At 41.7% G+C, this 27,705-nt stretch overlaps 1 protein-coding gene across 10 annotated transcripts in view; it reads right to left on the bottom strand.

Moving 5' to 3' along the window:
- The window catches only part of FOXP1 (forkhead box P1), a 586,136-nt gene that overhangs the window by 49,156 nt on the left and 509,275 nt on the right, over positions 1–27,705 (bottom strand). For all 10 annotated transcript variants that reach the window (XM_068557265.1, XM_068557270.1, XM_068557271.1 and 7 more), the window contains one exon: positions 7,628–7,732. In XM_068557265.1, the coding sequence (XP_068413366.1) occupies positions 7,628–7,732 (105 nt within the window). The remainder of the gene's footprint in view (positions 1–7,627; positions 7,733–27,705) is intronic.

Below are 27,705 nucleotides of genomic sequence, written 5' to 3'. Positions count from 1 at the left end.
CTCAGAGCTTTTTATGAGACCTGTTGCCAATATTAGTATCTTGGAATGATCTCATCTCTCATCCTGGCTACATTCCAACACACAATTTCATTAACCCAGGTACTGCAAGTGATAAAACTCATTTTTCCCTAAAGAGACAGCTAAAAAGTACCAGTTATACATTTATGAAGTACCAGCAATCAAAATTATGGATTTTCTAAAAGGTTTTTAACTACTTTTATTGAAAGGAAAATCGCTGTCTCAGACTTTTGTGACACTACTGCTAATAATAAATTTTACCATTTAGACATGGCCGTAATATGGTAGACACTGTCAATAAAAGTGTGGAGCAAAGACGATCCCCCTGTCTTTTCAGCGATGCCTTCTAATTACATGCCGGAAGTGATCACGTGAAACACCTAGGCTAGCTAATGGCTCTTAAAATGTAAGAACACACAGCACTGTCTCTGCAGTGGTACAATGCGCTGTGTACACAGACAGTGATGTGCAGAACTGTGTGAGTGGACAGTCAAACATTTTTCTAATGCTTTCAAAGCCTACGAGGAAAAATTAAACTTCATTTGCATTTCTGACTAAAATCTGTTTGCTGCAAGAAACAATGCGTTCCGACGTTATTTGCTGCTTTTTGAGCAAAGCGATGGCACTGGGCCTGTTATCTTTGGCAAACTTGTCTCAACTTTTCTATCGAACGTTCTATAGATCACTAGAGGGCACTGTGGTATTTAGGCCACCCTGACCTCTGAGTACTTGGAAAGGTCTTGAACTCCTGAACAATGTCAGAAAGGTGAAAGGAGAGACGTTTCAAGGGGGGAAAAAATGTTTTTTTGGTACCACCTGATCTTTCTCTGTCAAACAACTCAAAAAGGCACGGTAAGTGGGAAAGTCAAATCCAGAAACATATTAAGCTCATTGTGGAAAACTCTAAGACTTGTCACCTGGGCTCTGATGGGGGAAAATTTCCTCCCCCAGTTCCGGTGATTGAGATGGGGAGGCTAGAATCACATTTGCATATGCCCACCTTCTAGAAGACTAGTCCCCCCTCCACGCGCTCTCCTGCACTCCCCAGAGGTAATTTCACTGCAGAACATCCAGGTGTGCAAACCCAGAGCCACGAATGGGTTTGGAACAATTTATGATATCCGGCCTCCTTCGACGTGTATTAGCATATACCTGGTTTCTTTAACGTACACTTTGTTTTTCCAAAACCACAAACACTGGTGCTGGAATTTCATGTGGAAGTGCTTAAGGGGCTGAAAGTTAACACCTTTGTGATCCTTGCAGCCTCGCGGTGGCTGTGAAAACAAAAGCCTCTTTGTGGAGGCTTTCTTGAAATGTTTTCTTAACATGTTCCAAGTAGTTTTAGGCCGGGAACTAAAGTAAACAAGATGTTACCATGATAAAAACACTTGTGAAAACATTACAGAGCAGCACTTAGGAGTTTCTTGCACATAAAACTCTTCACAGTTTTCAGAAGTGAAATTAAGAGAAAAAAAAAAAAAAAAATTTTTTTTTAAGTGAATTAGTGACGAAATGTCCTCTGCTGTCTCCAGCCTTCGACCTTTTTGAAAGGGTCCAAGTTCCACCGCTGGGCATTTTCTTGTGCCATTACCCTCCCTGTCTTCTATGACAGCACATATAAAATCTGTTTTGGCTTTAAAAAGTAATGTACATCTGACTAACGTGCAAAGGAATTTGGGTTTTGATTGTCTGGCATGGTGCTTCTCTCCATGAGCAATAACCAGAAGATAAAAACAGAAACAAACAGACAAAAAAAAAAAAAAAACCACCCCAATTTCTTTCAAACGGCTATCAAGCACGGGCCCAAATTATACTTTTGTTAGATGTTCTGCAAGTGACTGTCGAAAAGAAAAACTAGGGGAAATGGACATGTTTTCCCCAAACACACGTGAGGAACTGGTATTTGTGAAACTATGGGGTCTGTGTCTGATTTTACATTCTGAGTTAGAAACAGGAAAATGTGGTCATGATTTAGCCTTCAGATGCACTCCCCACCTTGCCAAAGAATGGTATGGGCCCTTTTTCAAAAAGCAAAGGGGAAGAATTATAGATCCCTGTTTTTATTGGTGAGGACCGTGTCTTCAACCTGGTTAAAAAAGAAAAAAACCTGATCCAGGTGGGGAGAGGACAGGAGGACACCCTGAGCTTCACCTATCTGGATGGTACTGGGCTTCTTTTTGCTTGGCCGTTATCAGAAGATTCTGAGCAATGCAGGGCTGGCGGGCTGCATTAGAGTTAGCCTGAGTACCTGCTGGCATCAGTTTCCTCCAACAAACACCACTGTCACATGATCGCTTAACGGCGCATAGATTAGAAAAAAAATAATCAGCGCTAAAACTGCAACTTGTTTGGAGAAGAAACAGGGAAATAAATGCACACAATAGACTGGGTACCTGCTGGTTGTGATAAAGCGCCCCTCTGTTGGCTGGGAGGGAAAGACAACAGGATGGTTATTTGTACAGTATTTATCTTTGAAATCAAGGGCCCTGTGGTATCCCTCACCTTGGGAACGAACACTGCAGAATGATCACAGAAGAGTGTCAAATCTCTGGTTTTGACTGACCAACAGTTATGATACTTCTTCCCTCAGGAGGGGGGAAAAAAAAAAAAAAAGAGGCCACATTTTGAGACCTGTGAGTCCCCCCTCCCTTCTCTTCACCTCCCTCTCTGTCAACAGTGGCATTTTATTGTCACATGGGATTTTCATCCTGAACAACTGATCTTGGCCTCTCCAAAAGTTACAGCTTCCTAGCCTGAGCAACATTAGACTGGAAAACAGTTACCAAGCCAAGTCACTCTGCTCTTTCATACCAAACCCTGAAAACCAGGTGGAAGAACACAAACCCAGGTAAGTATAAAACCTGCAATAGGTGAATGAAGTAGCAGGGCAAGGCAGGCACGGATACTCTCCCCCAGTATGAATAAAAATGAGGGCTCTGTGAATCCACACTAAAATAACCCAGGAGAGCGATGCCCATGGAATGCAAGAATGTGGCTCAGCTAAAAACGTAATGAAACCAAAAACTGTACCCTAGGTCAGAGGTCAGCAAACTGGTCCAAGGGACACGGCCACACCCAGTCCTTACACAGGGTCCTATGGCTGCTTCTGTGCTACGATGGCAGAGCTGAGCGCTTGTCTCAGAGACTGGATGGCCTGCAAAAGCCCATCATATTTATTACCTGATCCTTTATGGAAAAAGTTTGCCACCCTTGCCCTAAGATCACATTCGACTGTGTAGGACTTTTTACCAGAAATTTCTGGTTAAAAATTATATTAAAGAACGGTCTCTTCTGACATATCAAAGCTCTGCATAGTCACCACCTCTTCCCTAGGTACGAGGTCAGCCACGTTTGGATAGTTTCAATTATTTCTCTTTTAAAAATACACTTAAGGCAGGCTTCCCTGGTGGCACAGTGGTTAAGAATCCGCCTGCCAACGCAGGGCACACGGGTTCGATCCCTGACCCGGGAAGATCCCACATGCCACGGAGCAACTACGCCCATGCGCCACAACTACTGAGCCTGAGCTCTAGAGCCTGCGAGCCACAACTACTGAGCCCGTGTGCCACAACTACTGAAGCCCGCGCGCCTAGAGCCCGTGCGCCACAACTACTGAAGCCCGCACGCCTAGAGCCGGTGCTCCGCAACAAGAGAAGCCACGACAATGAGAAGCCCGTGCCCCGCAACGAGAAGAGCAGCCCCCGCTCACCACAACTAGAGAAAGCCCCCGCACAGCAACGAAGACGCAATGCAGCCAAAAAAATAAAAATAAATAAATTAATTAATTAAAAAAAAAATACACTTAAGTAGACAAGAAAAGAAGTACTTATATTTTTCGAGAGTGCCTGCTATGCGCCAGGCACTTGACCCGAGGTACCTTTTTCATTCTCACAACCCCAAGAGGTAGTTATTACTATCGTCCCAAACCACATGTGCTGATACTGAGCTCAAAGAACGCACCCCTATCAAGTAGCTTCACTACCCATTCTGCCTTTCTTCAAAGCTTCCTTTATACCTACTGCCTTAGGCAGAGAGCACACAGTTAATAAAATGAGCTGCTTCTAACCAGGCGGTATTATAGAACAGTTAAGAGCAAGGCTTATGAAGCCATACTGTCTGGGTTTGGATCTTGACTCCACCTCTTATTAGCTGTGTGACCTTGGGAAAACCGCTTAGCCTTGCTGTGCCTTAGTTTCCTTATCCGTAGGTCGAGAGTAATACTACGGTAATACCACTGTAAGGTGGCTGCATTAAACGAGTTATATACATAAAATACTTGGAATTGTGCCTGCTGCACAGTTCAGGGCTCTACCAGGGGAGTGTAAAACCAGGGGATTTAGAAGAATCAGGGATTTTTAGGTGAGAAAAATAACAAATCTATGAAGCAACACCTAAATCAAAGGCAGAGCAATACTACATTTTGTTGAGTAAGACTGCCTTGAGAATCTAAGCACCAATGGTATCAGTTTGCTAAAACCATAAGAGAACACCTCTAAAGTGGGATAACGGCCCACTCTTGGGCCCAGGAAAGAGGTGCTTTCAGCGTCTACAAATCCGGCAGTTTGACAAGAAATGTTTGAAACATCACTTCCCGATAATAATGACTCCACTATGATGTCATTCAAAGAGGCCATGTGGCTTTTGTTCGAACCACAAGAAGTATGGCAGCTCTTTCAGTCCAGCTCAATGGAAAGCAAAGTTGGTTTCACTAAAGCCAATGTGATTACCCTTTAGACGGAGCACACATGTGGGAGATGTGAGTTCACAAGAAGACTAACTTACTTTCCACTACTCTAGGCAAGATCTTGAAACCCGAAGACAACTCTGAATTTCCCACAGCTGAAATCATGCTGTAGGAGAAACTCAAAATCCTGAAGTTGTCACAGACCGCCGATCAACGGATAAACTCAGGAAAGCACCAAGAGAACTCTGAGTTCTAGAGGGTTTTTTTCTTGGCTGGTTTGCAAGACTCATTTTTTACTTCTGTGAACCAAGACTCTCATCCCCAGCCCCCACGTGGCTCCTGTGGGGTGAACTTCTTCTGCTGCTCCGAAGGTGGGCATGTGACTTAAGCCTGGCTGCTCACCGTGACTGCTTCAAAACTAGAACGCATGACTCAATGTGGGCCAATGACAGTCTGCTGAGGACATTTTCCTGGAACTACTGGAAAAGAGATACACTCTGGGATTGATAAACCTGTGGCAGGTAACTCTGTCTTCTTCAGTTCCACTTGGCAAGAGCCCGAGAATGAAGGCAACAAAGAAGACAGCAGAGCTAAGGGACAATGAACCGATACTCCAATAACCCTGTTCAAGCATCAGGGTCCAGGCATGCTTGAAGCCAGCGGTACCACCAGACCTCCTAGTTACAGGAGCCAGTTACCATCCCCCGCTTTTTTTGGCTTAAGCCAATTAAAGCTGGATTTCTATAGCTTGCAAACAGAAGTCTTCTGGCCAAATATATGTCAATAAATAAGTACTACGAAATAAACAAGCAACAGTTGCAAGGTCATAGTGAGCATTCCAATTCCACTGAGCAAAAATGCCATGTCATGTGCAAAGCCACAATAAGTAATAGACATGAATAAAAGTGAAAACTAAATAGGTGGTTTCCTACACAAGAGCCAGACTCCTAATATCCTTAGAAGAGAAAAGGGCTTTTTTAAAGGAATCAAGTCTAGGTTCTAATTCTGATGATCTTCAGATTCTTTTCTTTAGAAATCGATGTAGTTTGAAAGTGTGCTGTCTCTTTGTGGAGGTATATTTGTGCCCCCCTATACATATATACACACACACACACACACACACACACACACACACACACACACGCACCCCTAACGCCAGCTCGCATAATAAATGGAACTAAGATTTGAGGATTAGAGTGGAAATACTTCGCCTACTGACAAAAATTTGTGAGTGATCAATTGGAAAAATGCCCTCTTCCCTCATGACTCTAAAACTGATACATGTCACCAAAAATGTTGACAGCAATTTTATAGTTCTGGAGACTTTATAAAATAAATCATATTTACAGATGTTTTCTAGCCATTCTATAGAGGAGTGAAATTAGCAACGAGATATTTATCAAAGGCAGCACTGGTGCAGAAGGTGAAATCAGAATTTAAACGTGGTTTCTGCCAAGATCTTTTTGTCTCATTATCTAAAAACAATTAGGCAAATGATCAGGAAGCAACAAAACAAAGATTCTGCAATGAGGGATTTATAAGAGAACAAAGCCCAATAGCACTAACTAGAATCATCATAATTGTAAAGGACTGTTGCTTAATTTAAGATAAAGTATCACTGCTCTTGAGTATTAATATTTAGAAACAATTTTAAATATCTCTTTTTAAAAACTTCTACGTACTTCCGTTTTTAAGGACCACATAACGCTCTTGAAGTAAAATATTACAGCGGGGAAGCTCTGCAATGGATTCACAGGCTCCCAATTCATTAATCAAAAAAATGATATTCACCAAAAGCACTTGCAGGTAGCACGAGATGTATCTCTAAAGGTGGCTTTATTAAAATATTTGTACCCAGGTCCGTAAAGAAAGATACAGAGATTGTTCTAATAATAGAAAGACCGCACAAAACCAGAGACCTGCATGTTAAATCAGCCCGCCTCTATTTCCTGGGCCTTGAATGAGACAGAAAAGCCAGAGGCAAAGACTCCCCACTGCCCCCAGTCCCGACACCCACTTTGCAAACCGTCATGCACCTACATATACAGGAGTTTTACAAGTGCACATGTTTGCTTGTTGCACGATAGATAAATATATTAAATATAATGTAGTATTATATTCACTCCATACATCAATGATTCACTGATACTATGAATATATTTATGTGATGTCAATAATGCAGGGTGGTTTCATCTCGATATTTTTTAAAGGACAAGGCACCATAGATGAGGGAAATGTTAACACGTCGTGCAGAAGCGTTTCACTTCGGCTAGGAGAGGATGAACGTACAGGGATGCTTTATCAGTGGTACAGATTCAAATGGGATAACCCAAGTTTTAGTCATACTTTAACTGTAGGAATTAAACTTACTCTCGCCTCCCTATAAGGACAAGAATCTGAACACAAGTCAACACCAATGCAGAAAGATAAGAATCAGATTGGTAGCTTTTCCTGGGCATCCGTTTCTTACCTTTATAAAGTCATTTGTGAAGAACCGAAGAAGAGGCCCAATCACCAAGCTATTACTGGCCATTAGTTGACACCAATTTTATAAAGCTAGAGCTAGGGCGTATGTCATTGATTTCATATGTAGGGATGTGAATAAAAGTGAAAACTGAATTACTGCAAGTTTAATATTGGGAGAATTTTTACTTAATCACTGTCATTCTGAGAAAATAAGTAAACGCAGGCTCTTACTAAGACGATCAAAAATGCCCTTGGATGCCAATCCTTCCCCCTTTACAAGGCAACCCTCAATAGACTTTGTAACTATTCCTGTGACAGCGCTAGACGTGGTGATTTAGAGTCTACCCTCAAAATGGTGGTGTGAAACTCTCCAACAAAAAGCCACTTCATGAGGAAAAGTACGAAGAGTGGGAGGTGATGGCTACGTAAAAGAAGAAAGCAATATCAAATCATTCTTACTTTAGAAATGACTGGAAATCTTCACACACTGCTTCACAGCCAGGCCACTTGCATACGCCATGTCCATACAGAGGATGGCTATGGGGATGTTCCTCATGGGACAAACTGAAAGAAAACACACAGAGGACAAGAGAATAAATTGGCTGCGCAGAACCATCCCACCAGACATACAAGGTAAGAGGAGGCAGCCCACGTGGCCAAAGGTGAACCAGTCTGTGCTTTCCTCTTCCTGTGGAGTTTACGAATTACTTTTGCACGGCGCTCTACTTACGGCAAGCGTTAAATTTCAAAATGTGAACAGTCCAATATTATAAATGTACCACCATGTATGAAAAGTGCTCGACAGGCTTTTGTTAGAGGCAAACCCCTCTACTCAGACTGCAAAGGATTCGTTGAAAGGCTAGAACTTATCACTTAATCTGCCTAATGAAAATGATACAATCTGTACTTGATTTTGAGATTCTCTCACTGTTTTCTACCCAGAACATTACATATTTTTCTCCTCCCTTCTGCCACAAGCAGTATTCCCAAAATTGTATAATCTTTTCACCGGTTAAGTTTATCAAGCAAAGAAGAGTGCAATTAAATAATTTAGAATAAAATAATTGAGAAAGACAAATGTATCCAAGTAGATGATTAACTTAAAAAAAAAAAAAAAAAAAAAAAGCTAATAGTGGCAGGAAGATTCTATCCCTAAAATTACTAACACCGAGAGTGAGAGAAAACTTGGCAGGAACATGAAGGGGTTAATCCTCCCGTGGGGTTCCAATCAACAGGTAATGATTGGGCCACACGGATCCAGGTCATGGGATGCTTTGATCCATGCCACGTGGCGCTTAGAAAAGTGTATCTGTTGTACTTGCTGATGAACCATATTCTCAAATATTTTCTCTATTAGATTTCTGCATCCAGACTTCTTTCCGACAAATTATTTTTACAGTCGTTTCCATAACCTTAGACTCTGTCAAATAGAAACATAAAACCGACATTAAGAGTTCCGTTTCGTACTAAAGCACACTGTCTTCAAGGAAAGGGCTATTTTGCAACTTACTCCACTGCCGCTGCCTGACTTTGAACTTCAAGCACACTGAATTATGATTTCACACACACACACACACACACACGAGGCCTGTAGTTTATATAACCCCCAGGATGTGTAGTCATATATTTTATCGATTCACATTCGTTAGGGCAGACATACACAAATGCCACTTGTCCCTGACTTATAACATAATTAATCCACAGTGAATGTATTATGAACATTTAAACTGAGGGTCATGAATACCAAACACACAAATACACTGAACAACACTTTATCAAAGATCCATAGGTCTCCCTGTGGCTTTTCAATGATTTGCTTGGAAATCTAATAAAATTTGAAAATAATAAGCTAGTTTCCCTGACAATAGAAAACAAAGCTGGGAAACAACAACAAACAAAAAATGCAGAAAACCAACTTAGGAAAGCACTGAAAGGTGCCCCCATGAGAGAAAAGAAATAACACAAGTGAACTAAGGTGGTTACAGTGAGATTTCTAAAGCCCAACGATACAATGATATTCTCTGAGCGAGCAGTTACGAGGGTAAAATTCCATTGGACCGAAGGAAAGAATGACTACCTATCTTTGTTCTTCATCTTCCGATTTTTTAAAGAATAAAAGAGGTATAATATGAAAATAGAATTTAAAGAAATTACTGGCAACATTTAACATCCAAGAATCCTTCAAAGTACCAAGATTCTCAGAATATCTGAGAGGGAAGGATATCATTTAAAAAGAAAACTGTTCCTACCAATATCTTACAAGGAAAAAGAAAAAATATCCAACCATAATAACTCTTCTCTTTACCAGTTTTACTAACATTATTTAAAGTATTTTCACAATCCTAAATGCGTTAGTATATATTTGTTATAAAATCCTTGAAAAATCTTGAAAAGAAATTAACTACCCTCAAGTATACACACACACACACATATTTTTGACAAATCAGGCATGAAGATTTGTATCCTTTTAAAATTCAGATAATTTTGAAAATACTCTCTCATGTTATCAACTATTTTGTCATCCTCAAAAGCTTCATCTACTGATGTGTAACAGTCTGTCATATACCATCTTAGCTCGAGCTATCTGCCAAAATTGATATAACCATTCCTCTATTTTGGACACTGAGATTCCCTTCATGTTTCTAATATTTATGAATAATGTTAGAAATTAAATTTTACCAGGCAAAACATCCCAGTATATAACTGATTTTTACTAGAAGATATATTCAGAGAAATGGAATCACTCAGTTAAATGAGTACTAAGTTTTAAGACTGACCATTAATAACCCCATTAAGTTGCTCTTGAGAAATGCTACATGCCCAGTACACTCTCAGCCATTATACCTATTTTGTGTGATTCTTTAGGTTGGAAAATAGGAGCCTCAACTAGTTAGGATATAAAATTAGCATCATCAGTTAAAAACTGCCAATGGTTATTCTACTGTGCTTTGCGGGTTAAGCCAAGAGGGTTCTGAAAGTAATAGTATGAAAGAATGTACCAGGCCTTCACTAGAGGAATTTACAACTAGAAATAAAACTACATAATTCAGCACGTGTGCCACCTCCGCCCTAACCCCCGCCCCCCGTTTCTTGGCTGACTTATTTGTAAAGGCTCCTTGAACTGAATAAAAACTACTCTCCTCTAAGAATTTATTTTTGGTTCAACTTAATATCCTTATTTCAAAGAAAAGGACAAATGACAACTCACTAAAGCCTCAGAAGGATCACCAGTCACACCTTGAAGGCTAGAGAAATGCCAACTCCTGGCACACGTACGTATTTACGTACTCAGCGGACCTCTTGAAAACATGCCTCTGCATTGAAAGTGTATTTTTATCATGAAAGCATTATATGTTCTTATTTTTAAAAGTTCACCTCATACTGTCTTGGCTCCTCAACTTTGCCCCACTCTCGTCCCACACCTAACGCAACCCTACCCTGGCCAACACTGCGGGCACCCTGGCACATCACCGCGCTGCACTCTCCTTCTCGTGGGCTCTAGTTTACAAACTTGGAAACACGGGCTACATACTGCTTTTCATATTTGGATACTTTAAAATATACAACTGTCTGAAATAAAGTGCTTGGCTTTGAAAAGAAAAAGAACAAGCTGGCAGTGACGTCCTGGTGGAGTATCTCTGCAAAGATACATAAGATACTCTTAACACTTGTTGCCTCTGGGGCGGGGTACCGGGCATTGTGCTGGGGTGGGGAGCAGAGAAACGGGATTTTCCCTGTATCTTTTTTTTGTATCTTTCGAAGTTTTAATTTTGTGCATTGTAGGTATTTTTTGCTGTGCAATTGTTAAATATACGTGTACACACACACACACACACACACACACACACGACCATCTCAACACATCTGACGGTCAGATAAAGCCTGTGAGCCCAATCATTTAAATAAACTGGTTATGGGTAGCTCACCCATGTGAGAAGTATAACTTCTGAAAAGCTGCCAAGATCAGTGCTGAATAAATGCTGAACGAAGTGTTGAATAAATGGATGAATAAATAGATGTACTTGATTTTAAAGCGATTTAAACGTGCTTGCCCCAAAATCAAACTTCAAAAATTTAGGGTCAATTGTTCAATAAACTATTTTTTTTACTATGAACTCCCAGGTTGAAAATTTTTAGGGGCAGGAATCACAACTAGTTCATCTCTACCCACTCAGTACCTAACACAGAACACGGGCTCAATAAATGTGAGACAGATTCATACAGACAGTAATATTATTCTATTTAATGTCTGTGTGGATATATACTAAATTAATGTTTGCCTTTTAAAAAATGTCTTGAAGGTAAAGACCAGAATGATGCCAATCCACTTGAGAGGAGAGCATTCTGACACCTTCTATTATTTACTTTTAGTCCAAATATTTAAAACACAAATAGTACGCAAGCAAGAAAAGCCACATGATTTAAATTTCTCCTGATGACCCTTGGTATGTAAAAAATAGATATATTTATTAACACGATAACAGTGACGGCATTTCAGGTTAGAAAGAACCAACTTGCCATGAAAAGCATAACTACACAAAAATAGGTAATAATTCCCGACACTACCTAATACTAAATACACTCTGTATTATTCAGTATGATGTAATGGTGTCACTGACATTTATTTAAGACTTGTTTTGGTATTTATTCTTCCTATATCAAAGCATACCAGCCAGAGCCTTAATTTCAACACTGACTTTGGCCTTTGAGAAGATTTTACATAATGGTTATGGTTTTTCAGCGGTGACTATTCACTATGACCTTCCCAAGTTCATTACTTAGCCAAAACTTGAACTAGAATCACTGATGAAGCTAAGAACAGCTTCTTACTGCAGCCTGTAGACTTCAGCGGTCCTTACACTCTTAGTTCTGTCAGCTAATTCTCCCTGCGGTAGTAACCAAGAGAATCATCTCTGAAGGAGAGGAAAAGCACAGGCACCTCAGAGAAAAGGGAACCCTCCTACACCGTTGGGAACGTAAACTGGTGCAGCCACTATGGAGAACAGTATGGAGTTTCCTTAAAAAACTAAAAATAGGGCTTCCCTGGTGGCGCAGTGGTTGAGAATCTGCCTGCCAATGCAGGGGACACGGGTTCGAGCCCTGGTCTGGGAGGATCCCACATGCCGCGGAGCAACTATGCCCGTGAGCCACAATTACTGAGCCTGCGCGTCTGGAGCCTGTGCTCTGCAACAGGAGAGGCCGCGACAATGAGAGGCCCGCGCACCGCGATGAAGAGTGGCCCCCGCTTGCCGCAACTAGAGAAAGCCCTCGCACAGAAACGAAGACCCAACACAGCCATAAATAAATAAATAAATAAATAAATAAATTTTAAAAAAAGAAAAGTAGGTAAACATATATATTTAAAAAAAAAAAAACAAAAACAAAAACTAAAAATAGAGTTGCATATGGTCCAGCAACCCCACTCCTGGGCATATAGCTGAGGGAAACTCTAGTTCAAAAAAATACATGCACCCCAATAGCCAAGACATCGAAGAAACCTAAATGTCCATCGACAGATGAAAAGGATAAACTTCTTTCTTGTGTGGTATACGTACACAAAAACGAATGAAATATTGTCATCTGCGGCAACATGGATAGACCTAGAGATGATCATACTAAGTGAACTAAGTCTGACAGAGAAAGACAAATATCATACGATATCACTTATATGTGGAATCTAAAAAAAAATGATACAAATGAACTTATTTACAAAACAGAAACAGACTCACAGACATAGAAAACAAACTTATGGTTACCAAAGGGAAAAGGGAGGGGAGAGGACAAATTAGGACTTTGGGATTGACATACACACTACTATATATAAAATAAATAATCAACAAGGATCTACTGTACAGCACAGGGAACTATATTCAATATCTTGTAATAAACTACAATGGAAAAGAATCTGAAGAAAAAAGAAAAGCACAGACATCTCGCTGTACCTCAATGCCAAGTTTCTTTTCCCCTAAAGGCACGCCTCCAGCTTTTCGTGTGCCCTGACCTACGTTCTCACATCTGTCTTCTAAGTCTCGTCCTATTTGTTTTTTCCCCTTTTCCAAATTTGCCCTCTGTTTGTTTTCTCAATTTCTGATTCATCTGTAACAAAAGGCTACGTCTGTGCCCATTAGGGTTTATAACTTCTCCCCTTGCCCCCCCCCCCCCAATCAACCCCAAATTATAAATTGTATTCCATTTCACTAGCATCTTGTTTGATATATTAAGTTATGGAAGACTGTTGGGCATTCTCTAATGGCTCAAACTGATGGAATACATTTTTCTCAGCTTCAATGAGGTATAATTCATATCCCATACAACTCATTCATTTGAAGTACATAATTCAGGGAATTCCCTGGCGGTTCAGTGGTTAGCGCGGTCCTTGGCACTTTCACTGTGAGGGCCTGGGTTCAATTCCTGCTCGGGGAACTAAGATACCGCAAGCCACAGGGTGCGGCCATAAATAAATAAATAAAGTACATAACTCAATGGTGTATATAAAGTACATAATGCAATATTCACGGGGTTGTAAAACCACCACCACAATGTAATTTTAGAACATTTTATATCACACCAAAAAGAAACCCTGTACCCACTAGCAGTCACTCCCCTAGTCCCTGCCAACCACTACTCGACCTTCTGTTTCCATACGTTTGTCCATTCTGAACATTTCATATAACTGGAATCGCATAACATGTGGTCTTACGTGTCTGGCTTCTTTCACTTAACATAACATTTTGGAGGTTCATCCACACTGTAGCATGTGTCAGTGCGTCATTTCCTTTTTTATGGCTGAATACTATTCCACTTTATGTATCTAACACATCTTGTTTATCCATTCATCTGCTGATCAACAGTTGGGAGGTTTCTACATTTTGGCTATTGTGAATAGTGGTGATACGAAAATGCAGGTACGTGTGCCTGTTTGAGTATATGTTTTCAATAATTCGGGGTATATAACTAGGAGTAGAATTGCTGGGTCATGTGGTCATTCCATGGTTAACATATTAGCAGACTATTTCCAAAGCAGCTGCACTACTATTTTTTCAAAATAACTTTTGAAATCACATTGTTAGAAAATAACTTTCAAAGTTTGATTGAGAGCGGCAGCATTGTTTGAGGGTTCCGATTTCTCCACATCCTTGCCAACGCTAGCTGTCTGTCTTTATCTTGGCCATCCCAGAGGATATAAATTGGTACCTTTTTGTACTTTTGATTTGTGTTTGTTTAAAGATTAATGATGCTGAGCATCTTCTCCTGTGCTTATTGATCATTTGTGTGCCTTCTTTAGAGAAGTGTCTATTCACATCCTTTGCCCATTAAAAAACACTGGCTTCTTTTTATTGTGGACTGCAAAAGTTTTTTTCATGTATATATTTTCTGCACGCAAGTCCATTATGAGACATATGATTTGCAAACACTGATTCCCATTTTGTGGACTGTCTTTTCAGTTTCTCGATGGTATGCTTTGAAGCACAAAAGTTTTAAATTTTGATTAAGTCCAAACTTTTTTTTTTCCCCTTTGCTTCCCTGAGCTTTTGGTGTCACATCTAAGAAACCACTGACTGATCCAAACTAATAAAGACTTCTTCCTATGTTCTCTTGCAAGAGCTTAAGCACTCACATTTAATCAATTTTGAGTTAATTTTTGTATTTTGTGTGAGGTAGGTGTCCAAATTCATTCTTTTGCATGTCGCCCCAGCACCATTTGATGAAAAGATTGTTCTACTCCAAATGAATTGTGTTGTGTTGGCACCTTTGCCAAAAGCCAAATGAACATAAATTTAAAGATTGGAGGTTTTTTTTTTTTTGCTTCACTTTTGCTGGATTTCTTTTTCCCAAATGTACTACTCCCATTCTCAAAAGAATTTATACTCAAAATATAAAATAACTCTTGAAATCACATTGTTATAAAGTAAGTTTTGAAGTTTGATTGGGGGGGGGGGGCAGAGATACATTTTTAATAAAAATAAAACTTGAGCAACTAAACATTTTAAGGAATGAGTGCCTAGGGACAATTTTTGTTTTCCAGATCCTGTTGATCATTTGTGTGCTGAAAAGTCTTTTCAGAATGTACTTCGTGCATCTCTCTGCCTAACAAATAAATGGAGTGTAACTTAACCTTTTATTGAAGGTCAGTAATATTTCTCTATGGGGAGGGGTGGGTGCCAGGTGAATGAAAACCTCATTCCGCATTATAGATGCGCTAAAAACCAGGAACCCTGCAAGTCATTTAACTGCCCTGCCCTCCAATTCCTCATTTGAAAACCAAAGGGGATCACACATGATGACCTGTGCTGCTTCTCCCAGTTGGGAACGCCTCCACCACACTTCTACCAGTTACGAAGATGAAAGAGGGTGTGGCACAAATGACATACCTTGTTATTGACAAGATGAATAAGGAGTAGGTGCTTAGTGAGGATGGGTTAAAGGAATGAATGAGATCCACGCCCTTACCTCTGCTGGGGAGCAGGAAGCTCTCTTCTTCTAAACCCTTCCCCACCCCCTGCAGATACATACACCAAAAAGCACAACTAATCCCCTTTGCCCACTGGCCACCTGCCTCTTTCTCACCATGTTGTCTTTTCATCCATCCAGCCAATGTTAGTGCAATGCTCACCCTGAGGCAGGCAGCCAGGATACTAATGATGAACACCAGTTCTCTGACAAACCATATCTGTGCCTGTCTCTGGCTCAAGTCTCTCCTTGTCTGTCTGTCTGCTTTCCAATTCTTTGGTCTCATGTCCATGCGCACACGCTTCTTTGTGCCCACCCCGTAACACTGTCAGCCATGGAATCTTCCCCGCTCAGATCCATCACAGCCTATGATTTTGGTGACAAGGAGATGCTCATTCCTAGCCAAAACATGAAAGTACTCCAGATACCTCAGGTTTCCAGAAAGGTGTTCTCTTCATACACAGTTTCAGGGCTATCTATTAATAAAAAGTACTTTCCACTAAACTGTGATCATAACAAGAGCACACGTCAGCGGAAGCCACTGCTGTTTTAAGGCTTTTTCCTTCTTTTGCTTTAATTCTTTAACGACAACTTACACAAAAGCGATCCCACTTTCCTTCTTTCTCTTTTCTCTTTACTTTTTAGTTCTTATCGCATTTCCCTGCCTTCTACTTTGCTACCATAACCTACTCTCAGTAAGATTTTAAGTAACATACCAAATTTCTTAGGTTTGACTATGGGAGCCTGAATTTGATTTCGAGTGATGAAGTGATAACTGAAAATAAAATATCATCGGACTTCAGATGCTTTTACACTAAATTTTCAAGAACGAATTGATATCAAGTATTTGTGATATGTACAGTAAGTCTACCTGAATGAAAGCAAACTAGTTGAGCTGGCTTTGGAACTTGATCACAGATGACCATATAAAAAAGAACAACGTAGATTCACAATAGCAGAAGAGATGATTACTTATATATCGAGCACAATTTTCCATCTTAGAGTTTATTATTTGAATATTTTTCATACTAGAGTATAACTCCTCAAAACCAGCCAGGAGTCAAATCCCAGTCTCTTGCAGTAAATAAAAGGACAGGCCAAGTTTCTTCATGTGTTATACGGTAGCACCTGGGGGAAAAGGTCCTATACCTGCCTTGGAAAGTGCAAATGATACGTGGGAACAGGGGAAAGGGTGACTCAAGCACTGTTATCTCTTTTCCTGGTGCCTTTGTGAAAATGACCTTTCTCCTTTAACTTCCACTGAAAACACTTCAAGAAGCAAATGGGCTGCTTCTTTCATACTGAAGAGTTGGGACATGACTTCGGCGTTGCATTTCCAGCACACTGCCTTAATCTGTGCTCATTTCCGAAACACTCCCTCCTTAGGTGTTTATTAATCAGGTTTCCAAAAGCAAGTTGGCAATCAGTTCTATAATCTCACCGCAAAGAGATGGGTGGGTGTTTTACTATAGCCCGTTAAAGGGCCTACTCTAGAGCAAGGGAAGATGGGGTCCTCTGCAAACTGGGAGGCGCACACACATGCTTCTCTCTTTCCCTCTCCCACGCGGTGAGTCCTTGACTCTCCTTCCCCAGAACATTCATCACCTCAACTTTCTGCTGCTTTTCAAGTCATGTTTAATTAGAGGATTTCACATTCCCTTGTGATATGATATTCATGAGGAAAACTTGCAATTGGAGTGACCGTGAATTAGTCTATTAAGTGCCAGATTTGTGCTTTTAAACAATGATGGAGATTATTGTTATTATCTGCTCTCAATACTGTGCCTCGAGATGTGAGGGCTACCTTAAGTAACTTCACACCTGAAATACAAGCTATTAACTATTTACGTCCTTTTTTTTTTTTTTTTTTTTTCCTGGAAATAACAAATTATCCTGAAAGAAATACAGCGTCATCTTTCTAAAATGGACCCCATTAGGGCATGGGCAACTCATGTGGTGAGCTGGGTGACTTTGAGTGACATACAAATACCCTCGCTTTCGTAGTTATGGATTCACGCTCATGTAGACTGGAAAACAATTTTGCCTAATACATCAGATTTGTGACTTCTCAGGGGTAGCTTTTTATAAACCCTGTTTAAGTTAATCAGTTTCAAGAAAAAGTAAAAACTTGTAATATGTATATGCAGGTATGACAAACGGCGAAGATGGCAAGAGAATGACTCAAAGATTGTTGCGTGGGATAAAAGGATTAAAACTGGATCTATAGGTAAGGACACTCACTCTGCCTTTTTCCATCGCGAATCAAAGACGAATGCTTCTCAAATCCTCTTATAGCTGTAAATCACCTGGAGATCTTTTTAACATGCAGACTCTAATGCAGCAGTTCTAGGGTGGGGCCCAAGACTGCGCATGTGTAGCACACGCCTGGATAACGCTGATGCTGTTGGACCCTGGAGCACTAGGGAGCTTGAGAGTTCCCTGTTCTGGATCTGACCTAGAAGTGAGCGTACTTACAGAAACGCACGTGGGCTGTCTTCTCTATTAACTGTGGGGTGAAAAGCAAACTGGGGATGGATAAATATGGAAAGCGGAGACACTGGGCAACCTCACCAAGCAATAGGTACAAACTCATAAAAACTCTCACTGGCCCAAAGTTATTTAAGAATTATATGCAAGTCTTTTTTTTTTTAAATATAATGAAACAGGTAAGACTAAAGGAAGTTAGCACCGGGAAGAGGCCATCATTTCCTGTTTCTATTTAGCAAACAGTTTTACGTTAGCACGGATCTACTGAGTGACTTGGCCAGTGAATAGTGTTTGCCAGGTACTCCGCCGATCAGGAGTACCCCGGAGTAAACTGTTGAATCTGGGTCTGACAACAACTCAAAGCTTCACAGGTCCCAGACTCTAGGGCTGCCTTGGGTATCCTCTAAGCCTTCATGGCATCCCTGAACCTGGGAGGAGAGGATGTATGTGTGAAGAAGTAGGATCTTGAATTAACTTTTTTAGGAAGGGGAGTGATGCTCTTGGGCTTTTCTAGGAAACCAGGGTGTATCATGAAAGCAGGGTTTCAATCCACTTGGCATAGTACCATATGCAGTCAAGGCCCCTCCTCAGTAAAGAGAGGAAAATCCTACCAAAATATCCCAATAGGTGATATACACGGACTCAACGGTGGCCCACACAATGTCAGGAAGAACAAGAATGCGTATTCCTACAAACCGGCAGATTTACTTTAATTTGTATTAGCCAAAAATACATCTAGCATCTCCAACTTCTGGTTTCACAGATATCATGTCTAAGGATGAGGCTTATTTTACTTAAATTAAAAATGAGTCGATTTAAAGAAAATAATACAAATAACAATAGTCATCTAAGCAGATACGGCAAACCTCACGACAGAGGGGCACACATTCAAGTGACTAAACTTTCAGAAAACAAAAGTGCGTGAAGGAGTCCTCAAGGAGAGGCGGTCTGTAACTGGGTTTACTTCCTGAGTCGACAGTGACCCACTGGTAAGTCTCTTTAATTTGAATTTTCAATAGGGAAGGAAGGGCCTCAGAATTATCCTTGACTGATGGGACACAGACCCACAAAAGCCACAAGAGCACAGTGCAGTGTGTCGGATGCTTCGCGGACTAGACCCTATCCTTTAGGACCAGGGAGCATCCGATGTGTAGACTATGGATGTTAAATCAGCTGCTTTACCAATGGTAAGAACTTAAGGTTGGGGGCCATGATGACAGGTCATGAGTCTGGCAGTTACTCTCTTCACCATCCCCTCCAATCTGGCTCTACCTCCCTTTTCAGATACACTGGGCAAAACACGCAATCTTGGTTCTCCGAAGCCTGTGGCACAGCAAGACAACGGAGCAGAGAAGGAGCGGGGGAGTACCTGCGGGCCGGTCGCTGTGCTCTGATCCATCACCAGCACAGAGCGGGTGATGACAAAGGCCGAATGCCTGTGTTTGCACGGTGACGAGTGAAGGGACACATAAAGGAAAAGGGCAAGAAGAGGCAGAGGTCCAGCTTTTGTTTCTGACACCCATAAGGGCGATCGCTATGCTGAGGTTGTAAGTGAGAGTTTCCCACTGGCAGCATTAACGGTGGGATCTCGTTAAGAAAACAGAATGCTTTCCAAAGAGGGGCTGTGAGCAACTGTGTCAATACAGACATAGGGACCACTAATCCAAAAGATATTAACACCATTAGGCAGGCATGCGCATTATGTCCACGCGAGTGTTTGCACTGGAGAGTCACGAGGTCTGTGTGGAACCTTGTCCATATGTTAGAGGGAACAACAAGACCCGGAAAACCAAAGAGCATAAATGAAAGTTCCAACACTAATTCTTCTCATTTAATCCCTGCCCCTGACACTCTCTATGGAAGTCAGCACAAGCATACTCCAGAAGCAGAAGAATCACGTAACAGAAGTGTGAGGGCCAGATGAGGAAGCAGGAGGTGAAGGGACAAGGGACTTAGAGAAATAAAATGGCTCAAAACCATTAGGCACTTGCATTTATGTTTCCTAAGAACTACTTCCTACTTTATGTCATTCCTTTTATGTCTCAGCAGTACAAGATGCTTCATGAATGGTCACTGGATTAAACTCTTCTCTGCCTTTGATTCAGCATTTTTGTTTGTCGGTTTGTTTTGGTTACTGGGGGGCTTTTTCTGGCCATGCCACGCAGCACGTGGGATCTTAGGTCCCCGACCAGGGATCGAACCCGCACCACCTGCAGTGGAAGCGTGAAGTCTTAACCACTGGACCGCCAGGGAAGTCCCTCTGCATGTTTTATGAAACACCTACTTTGTGCTTAAGCATCGTGTTGGGTTCCTAGATCAGAGCCTATAAACTGGGATTCGTAAGAAGATCCACGGGAGGGTGCTAAGATAATATTACCATTTCTGTATGCATGTGTTAAGATAATATTAGAACTTTTGTATGAATAGATACTTGTGTACCTATGTGTATACATTTCTCACCTTCTTACTCTTTAATTTTTATACTGCAGGTACTATATTAAGCATGTATATAATTGATTAAAAGTATCTTTAGTAGGGGTGCATACTCAAAAAGTTTAATATTCATGGGGTGACTAATCAAACACATTTGGAGGTCATTGGTATAGACTGTGACTAAGTTCTCATCCTCTCCAGAAGAGTTCTGCCCAATTCCCCAGGTGAGGGGAAAGAGAGAGAATTGAACAGACGGCTGGACCATAAAATTCTGTAATATTTGATCTGGGCCTTTGAGTATCAATAGAAGCTCAATGCTAAAAGGAATAGGATGAGAGAAGGCAGGTGACTAAAGCACAAAAAGCAATTTCGGACATAAAAAAAAAATTTAGAAAGACAGACCCAGAGTACTTACAAATGATTTAAAGGCCAACATCAGGAACTTTTAAAAGGAATTTTGTTCCATGAAATAGTTCACATTGGGTCACAGTCTCAAGAATTGTTCTCTTTGAAATGTTGAGTCTTGGCACTGGACCCAGACTGTCCTTAAAGACTAGTGAATAATAGTTATCAAGATCCCTCCTCTGTCACTTTGAATCGTAGAAGGGGAAGAATGCCATGGCGTCAGGACAGCCGTTGGGAGGTCCTACAGCAGTGGTTCTCAGAGTTCGGTCGCTGGGAACTTGTCAGGGATGCAAATTCTTAGGCCTCACCCCAACTTACCGAATCAGAAACAGTAAGACTAGGGTCCAGCAATCTGTAGTTTAGCCAGTCCTCCAGATGATTCTGATGCGAGCTAAAGACTGAGAATCAATGTAACCAGAAATCCAAATTTTCCCTCCTGTTTTGGAGCACATAAGTATCAATGTCAACAAAGACTAACCAGGTACTTCTACAGCATCCGTGGCCAACGGGTAGCAGCTACTATTAACGAGTTCCTGAGCCTTAATATCTCATAAAGTCACTATATTCCGAACATGCGGTCTCTGCAATGAAATGCAGCACCAACCACATGCCAGGCTGGCTGTGCTAGATGACTGGGACACGGCAATCGACAAGGGACATGGAACCTTTCCTTCCTGGAGTCCACTGCATCCAAAAATCTCACCTGATGCAAACGTGGGGGCGGTGGAAATATAGACGCGACGATATTCCACCAGTGCTCACGTTTAACGAACTATACACTCCATCACATTTTGCCTATCTTCATATTACTGCATTATTTACACTGTGTTGGCAAGTGTCTGCCTCTGTGTTTGTCTCTCTAGACTGTGAGCTCCTTAAGGGAAAGACCTACATTCGAGTCATCTTTTAATTCCCAGAACCTATAGAGTTATTAGTATGTAAATGCTCAATAAAGGTGGCTTGCACGAGTAAATGACTTTAACAATAAACAAGAGTCATTAATATTTAATTAATTAAATCATCAATAATCCTTTAGTATTCACGGAGCACTGCCTATGTGCCAGAGACTAAAACGTGTACGAACTCATTTCATCTATGAGGCCAGGCTTGGTAACATACCCATTTCACGGAGGGCGCACTGAGGCACATCAAGATTAAATATGTGGAGTGGGCCGCCTGCCCTGGAATGCAGGCCGTCCGGTTTGAGTCCACACTCCTAACCACTAAACAACAAAGCTGCCCCCGCACTAATCGAGGTAAGAGCCATGATCTAGCAAAACATGCCTCAAGGTCTTTTGCTTCTGCTGTGCCCTCTGCCTGGAGAGCTCTTCCCTGACTTCTTCATGTCTGTTCAAGGGTCGCTTCCTCAGAGAGGCTTTGCCAAACCCATTTATCCAAACAGTGACCTTAGCCCCACTCTTCCTGCTTCACTTTTTTTTTTTTTCTTCAGATCTTCATTCTATCTGTCTTTTTATTACGTGATTATTTGTTTGTTCTATTTCTCTTCCACTGCAACATCAGCTCCATGAGGTCAGACTTTGTCAAGCTCACGGTTCTATCCCTCAAAGCCTAGGACACCTGGGACGGGGTTAGTGAAGTTTTGCAGAATAAGCCGATCTGCCTCAGTACTGTCTGGTGACTTCTGTCCTGCAAAGGCAGGATTTTTTTGTTGAACTCTGGACAACTTCCTCATTTATCCTTGCTAAGTTTCTTTTACTTCTGCCTGTACAATCCTCTAATTTATTCAAACACTACTGGATTATTCCAGCTCTTGGTGTCATTTTTTTTTTCTAATTAAAGTAAGCTGCCATTTATTTCTCACACTGATCTTTAACACGGAGACATCTTGTTCTTGTCGTAAATATGACTCATATGGAAAAATGTAAGTTGAATATAGGGGCTCATGTGTACCAGAATGTTTCCATCAATATTTCAGATATAAAAAGGAGACACGAAGCCAGAGATGCCTGTCCAATTTGAAGGTCTATAAGTAATTATTTCAGTGGAGTTTTTTAGCCTTTTGGATGTATAACCTGAAATTCCACCAGATGACTAAAATAGCCCCTCCTGAAAGCAAATACCACATCATTTACACAAACACTTTAGGTTTCTCTTTCCTTTTGCCATAATACACCTTCAAACTCAACATTCACAGCCAAGATGTAAAATACACACCCAGAACAGATCCTTCAAAGACAGACCTCAGCATATTTTTTTTAAAAAAGGAAAAAAAGAAAGAAAAGAAAGAAAAAGAAAAAGAGAAAGAGAAAGGAAAGGAAAGGAAATGAAAGGAAGATCAACTTGCCATTCGACTGATTTCCTTGAAGGCTATAAAAGGAATGAAATCTGAAGGTCATAAAAGTGTGCCTATTTGTTTAGGGAAGTCTTACAGGTAGTATAAATACCATCAGCTACAGTTGCTATAGGGTCTGTTTGTTTACCAAAAGAGAATACAAATAGTTACACAAAAGCTGAACAACATTTGGGTATATAAATGGAGAAGGCTTTGCCTTCTGGTAAAATTTCCAAAGTGCCTTTTAAAATGTTCCTGTTTTTCACCTTCTTCACTGGGAAATCTCTGTTTTCTAGATTCTCCCTCTTCAGTTTAATAAGCCCTCCAAGGAATGTCTCACTCTCAGATTTCTAAGGCTGGTAATGATTTGCTTTTCCTTTTCCCTTTCCCTTTTTTGAGATGTAAAAACTAAAACCACTAGCCCAGCAACCCAAACTGTACAATGAAAATAAGTTCTCACAACTGAAAACACACACACACAAAAAAAAAAAAAAAAAAAAGAGAGAGAGAAAAATAAAAGCTGCAGAGTTTATAGACGAATTCTAGGACAGCCATGTCATACTTAAATTAACTCACGAACAACCACCCAGAAAGGTGTGTATGTATGTGTAAATGACTTTCTATGAACCAGGTATGTTTCATGGACCTGAATTATACCTGCTGGGTTAACCGCTGGCTTCTAAAAAATAAAAGGAGGGGGGTTAGGTGGGAAGGAAACCAGCAAGGCTGTTCTGGAATTTCTTCGTTGAGCGTGTGTGCGTGTGTGCGCGCGTGCGCGCGTGTGCACGCGTGCACGCGATAACTCAGATCTGCCATTAAACAAACTGCACCACAGAGGCCGCTGTGAGTGGAGGGCTTCTCTTCATACTACATTGACCACGGTACCCACCAGGCACAGCCCCGGCGCCTTTCTGTGAATGGGACACGCTGCCATATGGACGAAGACACTGAACAAGCTGTACAAGTCCTGGCGACATGTGCCCAGGGGATTGTCCCGTAGTCACACCACCTGGGCTGTGGCAATTGTGCTCTGTCTGTGCAGAGGCACGGAGGAGCCCAGCAGCAGGATGTTATTTCTGAGTACACACAAAAAGGAAAATTACAGTTAGGAGAATTCTCTGGCTAGCGTATCTGTTGCTCAATTCCCGAAATAGTTTCCCAGAGGAACGGTTATCTGCTTTATTCACACAGGCAGAAATGACAAGCTGGAACACATATTAACAATTTCCCTTTGTGAGCTTCCACTATTGTTTTAATGAGGAGAATATGCTTTGTAATATACTCAGGCCTTGACTGATCACAAGGGGGGGGGGGTGGAATAAAGAAAGTGAGGACGGCCGTACACGTGTAGCCACTCACTTGTATCACCCGAGCGAGCACGTCTGCACCGTGGTGCCTCCCTTGGAAAGAGCCGCAGAGCCAGGCTGCCAGGTGGCCCTGGTGCAAAATGGCATCTTGGTAAATCTTGAAAAAGGACGTGCCTTCCATTTAAGCCTCTTGGATAGGTTCCTCCTCACGGGGCCCCATCGCTGGCTGAAAAACATGGGACTCCTAGTTGTCATTTAAAGCGAGAAGACCACTAGGAGTTTTCCAAGTCACACAGCGTTCCGTTGACCCTTGGCCTCCCTTTCCACTTTTGGATGGACCCATATCCACCAAAGAAAATTTTCTATTCAGTTAATCCAAGGGGTAAAGTGTACATTTCAACCAGACTCTTTTACAGGTAAAAGGGCAAAACCCAGTACAATGGGCTATGCCACCAGAGCTCCCAAAAGATGGGACCTCACCGTTCTTCTGCCGTATGCTTTCCTTTTCACCCTTGGTATGGAATAAACGTTAAGAAAGCTAACGTACATTAGGTGCTTCCACACAAGCGCAAGCACCTATGAAATACCTGGGTGCCAACCAAGGGAGAGGGTGGAAAAAAAACCCTATCAGCAAGAGCAACTGATCAGAAAAGAATGACTAACCTCCATAAGGAAAGAAAATGGGGGTTCAAAGCTGAGTTTTCATGAGAAATCTGGCACATTGGACATGAAATGGCCCATGGTTGAGATTCATATTAGGCAGTATCCCAAGGGAGAAAAAAAATGAAAATCAACCGAATTTAAGAGAAACTTGTAAAACAAATGTGACTCTCCAGACCCATGATGTCATCTTATTGGAAAGTATTTATCCTTTAAACACAATAAATAGAAAAAGATTTATAGGGTCTAATGATGCTGTGTTACGGTAAAAGGCATTTTATTGAGATAAGACATAACAGCTGTTTGAAAATAACAGCTGAGTTTTTCTTTTCATCACCCCATGAAGTGAACAGTCAAGAAAATCCATAAATTGATCCCCCAGGATGTGGCAGTATTTTCAAGGTGTTCTCCCTTTGCCCTCCCTGAATGTGTGGAATGATGGGAGGTGACACGGCACCATGGCACACCACCCTAAGAGAAGTTTTCCTTCTACTTCTAAAACCCAGAAGCAACTGGTTTCAAGCAGAAAGAGGAAATGATCACAGCTCTTCTAAACGTGATGATCGCCAAACACCCAGTAGCACTTTGGGGCATGAAATGTTGATAGGTCCCCAGGAGCGTCTTTCCGACATAAGCAGGGACAGTTTTGCCCTAAACAGGCGACTTCCCTTGCAGATAGACATGGGACAGTTGACGCTGCCAAGAGTCTGCTTTGGAGCAGAAAGCAGCACCTGAGTGTAGGCCTCTGCAATTGGCTGCACCCTTGTCTCTTTCTTGTCCCTACAACACCTGACAGGACATGCCCCGCCTGCTTCCTATATTCTCCACTTCTCGTCACCTGTGTGCAGCACCCTGCCTCCCCTCTTTGCAAAAAGATGCGGCGGGGGAGAAGAACGGGCCGCAGAGAAACGCGTGGGGCTTCTCCCTGATTATGGCCTAACCTTGGAAGGTTATGGTCTGGTTCTGATCCCTCAGCTCTATCCCCTGGAGGCTGTAACCCAGAGTCTGGGGAGGAGTCCAGGTGGTTCTGATGAGCAGAGTGGTTCCCATGTGGGAACCAGCAGAATATGGCAGCCGCTGCAAGGACGTTAGGCTCGGGGACACCCTGGTTCCCATCCCTGCCTGGTCCCTAACTAGCTGGGTGGCTCGTGCAAGTTATAAACTTCCTCTGGGCCCAACGCTACCTGTACAAAGAGGACAGGACCCCACAGGGCTGTCGTGAGGATACAATGGGAAAATCAGTCTTGACGCTTCTGCCGAGTCCTTTATGCGCTGGGACTGGCACAAAGTAATAGTTCAATCAAAGTTAGCTGCCTGATCATCACCATCAAATGCCAGCTTCTGATTCCTTCCAGCGGTAGCAGTACCTGTACTCTGTTGGCTCACACCGGAATCGCAAACCGCTGGTTCTGTGGACTGGACGTGTCTGGGAGCATCATCAAAATGTGGGGGGAAAACTCTGATCTTTCCAGCAGTGCCCAGACCCAGGTCCACTGAGCATGCTAACCTGCAGTGCTTCTCAAGCTTGAATGGGCACGTCAAGGCCCCGGGGACTGGGTTAAAATGCAGACCCTGATGCAGTAGATCCGGGGTGGGGCCTGAGATTCTGCATTTCTAACGAGCTCCCACGTGATGCCGAAGTTGCTGGTCTACAGCCTTTGAGGAGCAAGAATCTAGGGTAGGCATGATAAACAGAAAATTCCCACACCCCATCTCAGACCAATGGAATCCACATCTTCACAGGAGAGGCCTAGGAAGCGGCATATTTTAACAAATACCTGTGACATTATTATCATCAGGCAATCTGGGAAACACTGGTCTGATGGTTAACGTTGGAGTCGGCCAGCTTTTTCTGTAAATGGCCAGATGGTAAATGTTTTACTCTTGGTGGGCTATATGCTTTCTGCTGTGACTACTCAAGCCAGCCATTGTTTTTTTTCTTTTTTAACATCTTTATTGGAGTATAATTGCTTTACAATGGTGTGCAAGCCAGCCATTGTAGTGTGAAAGCAGCCACAGACTTTGTGTAAATGAATAAGCCTCACTGTGTTCCAATAAAACTTTATTTACAAAATAAGAAGCGGGCCGGGCTTGGCCGGTAGGCCATAATTTGCTGACCCGTGTAACAGATCAAATGCCTCAACCTCTATGGGCAAGAAGTAGCAGTGAGAATTCTGAGGACAATTTGGGACAACGTGACTGCAGGTTCTCCAAAAGAATCTAACGGGGAGGGAAGATTTGGGGTCACTAGTTTGCTCAAGTGCTTCAAATCAAAAGAAATACAAAAGAAATTATCTGATTTTCAAAATACAAAAAAAAAAAAAAAAACCGGTTGAAATGAGGAAGATCTATTCAGAGTCACAGGACCTAGAGCTTACTACTTAAATTTCTGGCTCCAGAGGCCCTAAATATGAATATGAAAATATGCAAAAGCTAAATGCTTGTGTAACCAGAAGAGTTCTGAAACCAAGCTTCTAGAATGTTAGCGAGGAAACCAAGAG

Source organism: Eschrichtius robustus, chromosome 12 (assembly GCF_028021215.1).
Source record: "Eschrichtius robustus isolate mEscRob2 chromosome 12, mEscRob2.pri, whole genome shotgun sequence".
Taxonomy (NCBI): Eukaryota; Metazoa; Chordata; class Mammalia; order Artiodactyla; family Eschrichtiidae; genus Eschrichtius; species Eschrichtius robustus.
The sequence above is the reverse complement of the archived record's forward strand: the minus strand, read 5'-3'. Positions and strand labels throughout refer to the sequence as shown.